This window comes from Lytechinus variegatus, chromosome 6, assembly GCF_018143015.1.
Source record: "Lytechinus variegatus isolate NC3 chromosome 6, Lvar_3.0, whole genome shotgun sequence".
Classification (NCBI taxonomy): Eukaryota; Metazoa; Echinodermata; class Echinoidea; order Temnopleuroida; family Toxopneustidae; genus Lytechinus; species Lytechinus variegatus.
In genome coordinates this window covers 21,710,135-21,721,187 of record NC_054745.1, presented here as the reverse complement: position 1 = coordinate 21,721,187, position 11,053 = coordinate 21,710,135, and the positions used below count along the sequence as shown (strand labels likewise).

Below are 11,053 nucleotides of genomic sequence, written 5' to 3'. Positions count from 1 at the left end.
TGATTACAACTCACAACACTGTATTTTTTATAGAAATAATTAGGAAATTGCTCCCATATTGTTATCGATATCACTTCGATATCAACTCTGGTTTTATCGGATCACATGACGTGAGAGCCGAAGGACTTGAAAGGAAACCTGCGTTTATTCTGCAAAATCACCGTTTCTTCAAGTGGTTGTTCTAGTTTAGCATATTTTTCACAAGTTTGTAATATATTCACCATCATGGTAAAGATCTGTGGACCAAAATGTTCAACATGTTGCTCTTTGCTGAGTATATGGGGAGTAGTAATGTTGGTAAGTCGCAGATCAAATGCCGCAATATGCACGACGAGTGCGAGGCCGTAGTTATTCATGGTGCATGCAATTCTTTTGTACACATATTTAATGTGGATGTCACGATTTCGTGATTCTGCGATTCAAATTACGTAGTAGCTAAATCCCATGTTTTGCTACGTGAAATTAATTTGAGTGCAATGCATTGGCAGGCATTATTTTCTTCTTTGTTTTAAATCCATTTTAAGTTATTGAATTACTATTGTTCTTATGGACATGTTGGATATATGTCAGAAGAAACATTTTAAATTTTTTGTTGAGTAAGACTCAAAACAAAAGATAATATTAATAATAGTTGCAGCTGCACAAATGATTGTTTTGACTTTTATGTTTTTTGTTTTTTTTTCTTTCATTCTTTTTGTGGGAGGGGGTCCAGTCTAGCATTCATAGCCAACCCAAAAGGCCAAATGTTCATTTTTCCAGCATGCCATTTTTCCTTTGTAAGTCACTTATTTTGTGGGGCTTGCTTGACCTTCAGGATTCACTCATGTTGGTAGGTAGGGGGTGAGGACAATTTTTTTTTTGTATATATGGTATGTGCGGCAATGGCTTTCTTTTTTCTTTTTTTTAAAATTATTTCTCTATTATGTTTCTTAATCTATGGCCATGCGTTTTGAGTTGGGCCCATTTCCGTTACAACTCAAATTTTCCTCGAAAATCGCACCATTTTATACAATTGTATTTTTTTCTTATGTTTGACATCCTTTACCCATTAAAGTATATATATTCTGAAAGGAAATTGTCTGAGGAATTCAAAAAAGCAATCAGAAAAGGCATAGGGTAATGTCATAAAAAGTTAAAGGTAAAAATATGTGGAAAACTGTGAAAAAAACATACTTCCCAATAAATCTGAGAATCAGATAAACTTTACACCCTATAGGGAAATAACATGCATATTTCAACTCTTTAGAGTGAGACCTTTCCAGTGATATATAACTTGTTGGGGATAACTCTACCAAAATAACTGGGCGCAATCATCTTTTAAGACCAAATTTCACATCACAATTTTTGCGGGTAAATATGTATCAATGCTTGATTTACCCCTAAAATATTAATTAGTCTTGCCTTTAGTTGCATAAATACACTTGCAAACACTAACCAGTATATTATAATATATTTACTGTGGTTATTATGAATAAAAAATGATTTCATTTGACTCAAATTGTGGGATTTGTCACCTCTTGGCTCAAAGACCAGTGGACCACAGGTTGACAACTGAGAGTCAGGTTTAAAATACATGTAAATATAGGAAAAATGTGAATGCACAATGAAAAGTTCTCATTACTGCTTAAGCTTACCGTAAGTAACGGTGTATTAACCGCACCCGTGTATAAACCGCACCCCCAACTTTGGACTAAAAAAAAAAAAAAAAAAAAATTCTTCTCATATTTACATGCTTATTTGAGGTACGAAGAAACAAAACTAAGTTTAAGATTTCAAAGTATCCAAAGAGATTACCGGTATGCGGAAATCTGCTGTTCTTGATCAATTCATCTACAAATATTAGAAAGAACAATCCCGACAATATTGGTAACTTATACACTCACCTCACAGTCACAGTGTACACACACACAGCACTGCCATTACATGTACATTGCAAACTACGATACAGTACCAGTCATGCCAGTACATTTTATCAAATCATGATCTGTGTCTTTCCCAGCGTAGGAGGAAGAAACATTCACATTTCTTGCATCAAAATCTCACAATCAATTTCAGAAATTTGATGTCTTAGCATGAATTTTGGATACGGGATTACAGGAAGGTTCAAGAAACAAAGAAATTGACATTTTTTCCAATTGTTTTTTACGGCTTTGTGCCGTCTCTCTCGTGCGTGGCTTACATGGTATCTTATGAAAAGCAAACAGGAAGGAAAAAAAACAAGCTGGCGCGAAACGGGACTTTGAATAGCTATAGCGCCAGCTTAAGTCGCACTATAACCACATTACAACGCAATCTCTAAGCTCACTCAACTCTCACTCAGCGGTGACAAAATATTACCGAGTGTGCTTGGCGTCTCTTTTAAATTAGCCAGGGAACTTCACTACTTTGAATCGAGAATAAAGTCAAAATTAGTGTCATGAAGGTGGGTGCATTTGTTATGGACAATATTTAATTAATCGATTCCCATTACCCGCGGCTCATACCCCTCAAAACGACATTGCCTGGGCGGCTACGCCCGGCCACTCGATGTGTTGTGAACTGGCAGACAACGTACATGTACGGGAGGGGTTACGGCGGGCTGGCTCAGACCCGTCACCGTGTATAAACCGCACCCCCGACTTTTGCTACTATCCCGCCGAGAAAAAGGTGCGGTTAATACACCGTTACTTACAGTATTTAAAATTAGTGTCAACAAAAACAACTGACAAGTTATAAATAAATCCAGACACCTGGCAAAAATACTTTTTTATGTTATTTTAGAGTGTTATATTTTAAATATACCCTCTTGCTCAACATTCTGCAGGACATGGTCTCTTGGTACTGGGTCAATTGAATGTCAATGCACAGAACATATTTCTATGGGTATATTTGCCTCTGTTTAGTTTAATCTTTGTACCAGTTTCATTCTCAAGTAGTTTTTTGTTTAGTTTTTTTTTTATAATTTGGAAAAATATTCTCTGAACACTTTTGTGCCAGCCAAATATGTGTCATTTACTGATTTATAGAAGCAGTGTGATGTAACATTATGAAAAAAGTAAATAGAATCAGATGAGGACTTTATTGCAACAAACAAGTTTTCATTAATTAAAATTGCATAAAAGGTGTATTTATATCTATTATGTTACCATAGTAATCTGAAGATTCTGACACAAAGTTATCACTATCAGTTTACGCTGTCAATATTGAAACCATGAGGTCATAATTATTAAAATAGATTGATTTGTCTCTGAAGCCTTTAATTAGTTTGTGCTATTCTTTTTGAAATTTATGCAGCTTCTAAATTTTATTCAAAGTGTAACCCACAACTGTATTTTAGAACTCCTCATTTCCTATACATCAGACAGTCACAATTTCAATCATGTTAATTTCATGTTTTACATCAATTAATTATACTAATAAGCTTAATTAGGTACCCTTTAAACTTAAAAGTTCAAATTTGACCCACTTATGATTGAAGAATAAGCTAGTGAGCCAACGTTCTCGCTACCACGCGTCACGGTTGTCGGGCGCCGACAACCCTGAAAATTTTCAGAGGAAATCCGACAACCGTGAACTTCCCCGACAACCGTGGCCGACAACTGTAAAACAGGAATAGATCTACAAAAAATGAATATATTAAATAACACAATCTGCTTTTCAGATCCTAAAATAAACTTGACGATTATTTCGTCCAAGATTTCTTCCCGGGATTTCTTTGACTCACTCACTACGCTGTATACGATACGACCTCGACTCGAGGCCCAATCTCTTTTGTTGGAAGCGCGAAGATGCTTACCTCGCTTGCGTATCGCATTGCTCACATTATTTACGTCTTTAAAATGGTAGTAAATACGGAAAAAATAAAGTGAGTTGAGAGGGGTACCGTAGGTTACTGGGTTAGGCAATGTAATTATTAGATTATTACGAATTTCAGTTTTCAGTTGATATTATCACTTATCTTTTTCAAAAATAAAGTGTCAAAAATAACATCAAAATTCGATCGGATTTTAATTTCATCTCGTCCCAGCCTTTGCTACATCGGGGCTACATCGACTACTTGAATTCATTGAATGCTTTTCGTATGACACTCCCGTAGATCGAGCGAATTAAGAAAATTATTCAAAGATCACGTTGATAATGACAAAGCCAAAGGAATGGATTGACATAATGTCCAACTCATTTACTTACAGCATAATGATTTATTCACATTTATATTCCGATTTTACTCCATAATTTCCAAAGTCTTGATCTCTACATCGATCTTTTGAAAGTGTTGATTAATTTCGTGACGGTGTGTCTACCAAGTTCTGTATCACCGCACTAGCGCTCGCAACGATTCAGGAAACAAATCGCACATGGCATCAAAATCCTTGATCTGGGGATCCGAGTCTTCCTATGGGATCCAAAACTAATTCAGTTCGAATGTTTTTTTTTTCAGATATTCATTGAATCTGTTACAATTTTCATAAGTAATTATCTTTATTAATATCATTCACATTTGTTTTCATTACAACTCATCTTTTTAATGTGACTTATACGTATATACAGTGTATTTTCATTTGTATTGTTCTTTATTGCTCATGGCCTGCCAATTGAATAATGAGCGCACCTGTCACGGTCCTGAGAAATGTTTTTTTTTAATCATCACGCACGGTGAATGCTTTATGAATTTGTTGTACAATTGCTTAACAACTACGATTTAAAATAAAATATTATTTGAAAAAAATGATTTGTGTGAAGGAGAAAGAAAGAATAAAGGGGGGGGGGGTCGTGGGCAATGTAGATGAAAATTATGGGATGTTTGTGACTTTATGGGGGTCGGAGGGATTGGCGAAAAGAAGTCAATGTTCGGAGCGAATGAAATTACTATTCATTTACGGATGTGTCTACTGTGATTGATCATTGTGGCTGCATAATCTTTATGGCGATTGAAAATCCACCTTGGGTCGGGAGGGGTACATGAACGTGATTCAATAGATTTCGATAGAAGTACACACATTCAACAAAGTGGATTGACAATTCATTCACAGATATTCATTTTAAGTACGAATTGTGTGAACGTTTTAGAGGATATGTATTTCGTTGTTTACGCCCACAATGAGTTGCTAGTATAATTTGAATATCGTTGGATGAATTTTTCAATTTCACTGATGTTATGTTTTCTATCGGCATTGTGCAGTTAGCTTTACAACATCATTAGCCTAATTACTGTGGATGATATTCATGAAATGAGTTGGAATGTGAACGAGACGCCCCAAAGCCGATGGCACGTGATCTAATTAGTATTCATTATCTTGGGCTTGAGCCAATCATTGTGCTTGAACGGGTTTCCCGATTTCCCACCCTGGAATGTGTGCCACGTGTGTGACCTTTTAACCTGTTGTTTGAGTGCGAATCAGCTGATTTCATGACCTCAAATATTCTTCATGTTGTTTACGCTGGATGAGTGCTATACAATTAAGAAAATCTTATTTTAATACTGTTAAAACGTGAATTTCTGTAAATTTAAAACTACACCTAAAGTGATATTGTGATGCAATTTATTGAATCACGTACCTCGATCTTCCCACTCATGATGCAAGAAAATATTTTTAGAATTTAAAATCACCAAAATATACATGTAAAGAAAGATTATTCAGCCATCATCATCAGTAGAATTCTAAAAAATATATTCGCTTTGAATATTGACTTCTTCACCAATCCCACACACACGATCTCAACATCCCCTTGTCATTGTCCAGGCCACGACCCCTCCCCTATCGCTCTCTCCCGTCGAACATCTACAACCCCCCTCTTCCTCTCTCTTTCACATACGCTGTATTTGTAGGCCTACATATTGTATTACCTAAAAATATTTTTCCTATCAATTAACCTATACTTTCAAAACATTATAAATCGCAATTAATAACAAAATCGTAATACTAAAGTTTTATGAATGACTAAAAATATTTCTCACGCTCGTGATGAGCACATTCATTATTTTATAGGTGAGTAACGAACAAACACAGCAATAATTGACAGTGATAAAATAATCTTGATAAAAGATTATAAGAGTAAACATCATCAACAGAAATCTTATGAGAGTTAGGCAACGTGTTTCAGTGAGTATCTGAATTTACAAAACAAAAATTCGTGCAAATTATATTAGTTAATTGGGGACCCCGTCTCATGAATACCGATGTCCATTATTTGGATTTCGTAAGGGCGTGACGCGGCGCAAGCTCAAAGGGCTACGCATGCGGTCCGTAGATGTAGTCGGTCATTGACATAATAAGCAACACGCATTCACAAAATTAATCGCACTTTTACAAGGATGTAGCGATCTAAACATTGAAATAATGGACTTAATTTATCGATGCCATCAATGTGAATAAATCAATGAACTGTAAGTATAAAATGAGATTGACATTTCCTTTCACCTTTTTAAGTTATCAGTACCGGTAATTGCCTTTCTGCTTCAATCGCAATTCGCGCAACTGTTACGGCTGTGTGGCCGGAGAAGCATTAAACAGACATAAAATGTGGTGCATTTAGCAGCAATCTAAGCTCGTCGATATTGATATTTTCGATAGCTACCGCGCTGCGCGGCTTTCGTCGCTTCGCGCCGACAACCGTCAGAGTAAACCTGGCGAGAACGTTGTAGTGAGCCCAAAACTATTACATATTTAGGTACTGTGATGTTACACATTTAGTTTCTTAATGAAATGAAAATTTATGCTCTCCTCGTCATGCTCCCCTCGTCTACCACCATGCAAAAATGGCCGATTGATGTTACATAATTGGTCGCATGTCATAAGGTGGTCCAATTTCGCGAACAGGGTAAAAATGGTCAAAAATTTTATTTTTTGATATGTTATAGCTATTACCATTCTCTAAATAATGAAAAAGTTTGAAGTCTCGACTACCTTTATTTCTCCTTAAAATTACTAATTAACAGCTAATTATTACATAGACATCAATATAAATGTGAATTTTGAAATGTGTTTTTCTCAAATTGGACCTGCTGCACATAAAATGGTGTCAAAAGTTAATGCAACATTGGATCACCCTAGTAAATTGCAGTTATAATCTTGAAGCATCAATTATTAAATCTGTACCAAAAATTGAATAATTATCCATTATTGTATGCATATTAATTATACTAATTAATTAACAGTATTTGATTTCACATTTTTGCCCCCAAAATACCTGTCACTGTATCTATATGCTTGGCAAAACAACAACATCATGGGTAGAAATGTTTGTTTCAATGATACACAACATTTGTGCTAAAAATTAAGATTACAAATTAGATAATTAACCAAATCTCTCCGGTTTACTAATTGATTAGGTTGCAGATCAGACATGTATTCAATTGCTGCATATTTTCAAAATTGTCAAATTTTTATGACATTTAGTTGTTCCCTGCTTTAAAACGCCCAGAAATATGAAGATAACAGTCACATAACATATTATAGTAAGTTGTTAATTAGGTTTAATTAATATTTTATCATTTACCGCATCCACCAGCTCCGCATCCACCGGCTCCACCACCCCTGTTACTTCAAACTTATTGTGCTATAGTTTTTGTTCTTGATATTGTATTGATCTAATTCATAGTAATATATTTAGCCCATAGTTCTAGCTTCAAAATGAGATATTACTCAATAAATTTGGTCAAGATGCTGTGATGTAGCAACAATTTATCCATGGCACAGTGTGGAAAATTGTTCATACGCCACCCTTTTTACATACCCAACTTATGAAATGCGACCAATTGCTAATTACTAGTAAACGAAGTAATCTCAAGTATTTCTTTTTCTTTTAAGTAATTGGTATAAAGATTCCCTTTAATATGATACCAAATATACCCATGTAGCACATGTATTTCAAGTTTTATACCATTAATTATTTCTGTGCTTGTCGTGCAAATGTAACGATACCACCTATTTGCGGGCCCAACTTAAAACGCATGGCCCTATATAATATAAAATATAAATGACCAGATTAATTAATTTGTTTATGAATTACACTGTACCTAGAATGTATTTTGCTGATGCCTTCATGTATGAAATATTTTGAATGAAGTTAATATTTGTCAGTTTATGTTTGTAAACTGTATTTCACTGCTGTTTGTAAATGTCACTGGAAGAATCAATAAAACTTAACAATACTTTAAAGCATATAAAAAAACGACGACTAATTTATAACTTGTTTTTTGCCCATTTTAGCAAACTTATTTCAGCTGGGTTTTTGCCCAAATTCACCCTCCAGTAGAATAATGACTAATAACAGTTAGATCAGTTACAGCTCCATTTCGACATTATCATTCAAACTCAAGTCAAACCAAAGACAAAATTTGAACTGTCAGACATTTTCTTTGCTGATAAATGCTGAAGTTTCGATTTCAGACTGAATTGAGTGATCAAATTCCTCCAAATGTGTGTGTGTGTGTGTGTACATACAGTTATTTGCAATTTATTTCCAATTCATCCAATGCCAATTTGTCCAATCACCAACTCGTCTACTATCATTCGGTCTAGCATCAGTTCATCCACTTACCACATGGCCTACTTTCATTTAGTTAAAGCTATTCTGTCTAATAACCAGTTGGCCCAAGAGCCATTTAGTCCATATACATGTACCATGTGGTCTAATTAAACTTAAGTGTTAATTGTGCAAAATTAATGAGAAGAAAATGGTTATTAGATGAAAATGGTACATGTAATAGACGAACTGGTGATTAGACAAAGTAATGAACTTGGACCTAATGGTTGTTGGACGAAATGGTTGTTGGACAGAATGGCATTAGACTGAATGAAAGTAGACTGTGTGGTGAGTGGACGAGTTGGCAGTGGACAAATTGGCAACTTACCATATTTACCAATATTGCAAAATTCAATCTGCAATATCAAGGTCAGTACAAAGTCCACTTAGGAGTTTTCTTCACATCAAGTTGGAAGCTGGTATAGAGTTGTTCATCAGAATAATTCTTCTGGGCAAAAAAAAATGAGAGCAAATTTATAACCACAAAAGTGGGCATTTGGGTGGATATGAAAAGTCTGATATTTATGACCCTCTTTGTATCTGTTAACCCAAGCTTTCATTTTTTGTCTCACCTGCGAAGCAAAGTGAGACTATAGGCGCCGCTTTTCCGACGGCGGCGGCGGCGTCAACATCAAATCTTAACCTGAGGTTAAGTTTTTGAAATGATGTCATAACTTAGAAAGTATATGGACCTAGTTAATAAAACTTGGCCATAAGGTTAATCAAGTATTACTGAACATCCTGTTAGAGTTTCATGTCACATGACCAAGGTCAAAGGTCATTTAGGGTCAATGAACTTAGACCATGTTGGAGGAATCAGCATCGAAATCTTAACCTGAGGTTAAGTTTTTGAAATGTCATCATAACTTAGAAAATATATGGACCTAGTTCATGAAACTTGGACATAAGGTTAATCAAGTATCACTGAACATCCTGCATGAGTTTCACGTCACATGACCAAGGTCAAAGGTCATTTAGGGTCAATGAACTTTGGCCGAATTGGGGATATCTGTTGAATTCCCATCATAACTTTGAAAGTTTATGGATCTGATTCATGAAACTTGGACATAATAGTAATCAAGCATCACTGAAAATTTTGTGCAAGTTTCAGGTCTCATGATTAAGGTCAAAGGTCATTTAGGGTCAATGAACTTTGGCCGAATCGGGGGTATCTGTTGAATTACCATCATAACTTTGAAAGTTTATTGGTCTAGTTCATTAAACTTGGACATTAGAGTAATCAAGTATCACTGAACATCCTGTGCGCGTTTCAGGTCACATGACCAAGGTCAAAGGTCAATGAACTTTGGCCGAATTGGGTGTATCTGTTGAATTACCATCATAACTTTGAAAGTTTATGGATCTGATTCATGAAACTTGTACATAAGAGTAATCAAGTATCACTGAACATCCTGTTCGAGCTTCAGGTCACATGATCAAGGTCAAAGGTCATGTAAGGTCAATGAACTTTGGCCATGTTGGGTTTTTCGTTGAATAACCATCATATCTCTGTAAGTTTATTGGTCTAGTTCATAAAAAGTGGACATAAGAGTAACCATGTATCATTGAACATCTTGTGCAAGTTAGAGTAGTATTCAAAGTCAGCACTGCTGCTATATTGAACCGCGTGATGCAGGTGAGACGGCCAGAGGCATTCCACTTGTTTTTTTCAGGGGCTACTTTTTACGACTTCTGCACAAATCTGCAGCACTGGTTAAGCTTTTAAGAAAGGGCTGTTATGGGGCAGAATCGCCCTAGGCTCCCATCCAATTGTTTTCCCTGAATCCGGATACTACCTTTGTCCTTAAATCATTGTTTTTTTTTTTTCTTTATGTTCTGACAGCTCCTGATGGGTGTTTTCTTCCGGATAAATGCCTTGGCCTTCATTGAAGATGTCAATCTCGAAGAGGACTTCACGAAAGAGGATCTGGACCACGCATACACAAGTGTCTCAAATAATTGCTTCATCGCGGCTGGAATCTACGTTCTGTTTGCAGGTTTTTCCATCTATCAGTATTCCGTCAACAAGAGACTACAGTACCAAGTTGACTAACTCTGAGGAATTATTAGTCAGTGATTAGTAAGAACTATCAACCTTCCATCCAGATGTTGACTCTACTGGACCATCAATTGAATAATTCATTGTGGGTGCTGTTTTTATGGTAATTTCTAACAGGGGAGCTTCAAGCATGCCTACAAAGGATAACTTTTGCTCTGGCATAGCAATGCACTTGGTTTGTTGCATAACCCATTAAAAGTGCTTTGTTCTTTTTAAGCCCCCCAGTTATGGCCGCCATAAATTACAGTGCTTTGAAGTCAGATTCATCTACAAACTGCCAACATAACACCAGCTTTGATCAACTTCTGAGTTCTGACTAACGACAGTCTGCTTCAAGAAAGAACCTCTATCAAGAAGGAATATATCTGATCCTTCTGCATATTTTAGTAATTGGACAAAATATTCTTTGATACAACACTCTTAAAAAAAAACGGATTTATACATGACTGGACTCACTGGAGGCCTAATGCAGAAGCATTGCAATTAATA

At 35.8% G+C, this 11,053-nt stretch overlaps 1 protein-coding gene across 1 annotated transcript; it reads left to right on the top strand.

The window, feature by feature from the left end:
* The first annotated feature begins 87 nt into the window (after positions 1-87).
* Positions 88-11,053, top strand: LOC121417203 (ribonuclease kappa-like). Its single transcript, XM_041610820.1, has 2 exons — positions 88-297; positions 10,349-11,053. The coding sequence occupies exons 1-2, from the start codon at positions 226-228 to the stop codon at positions 10,556-10,558; spliced, it is 282 nt and encodes a 93-aa protein (XP_041466754.1). The 5' UTR covers positions 88-225; the 3' UTR covers positions 10,559-11,053.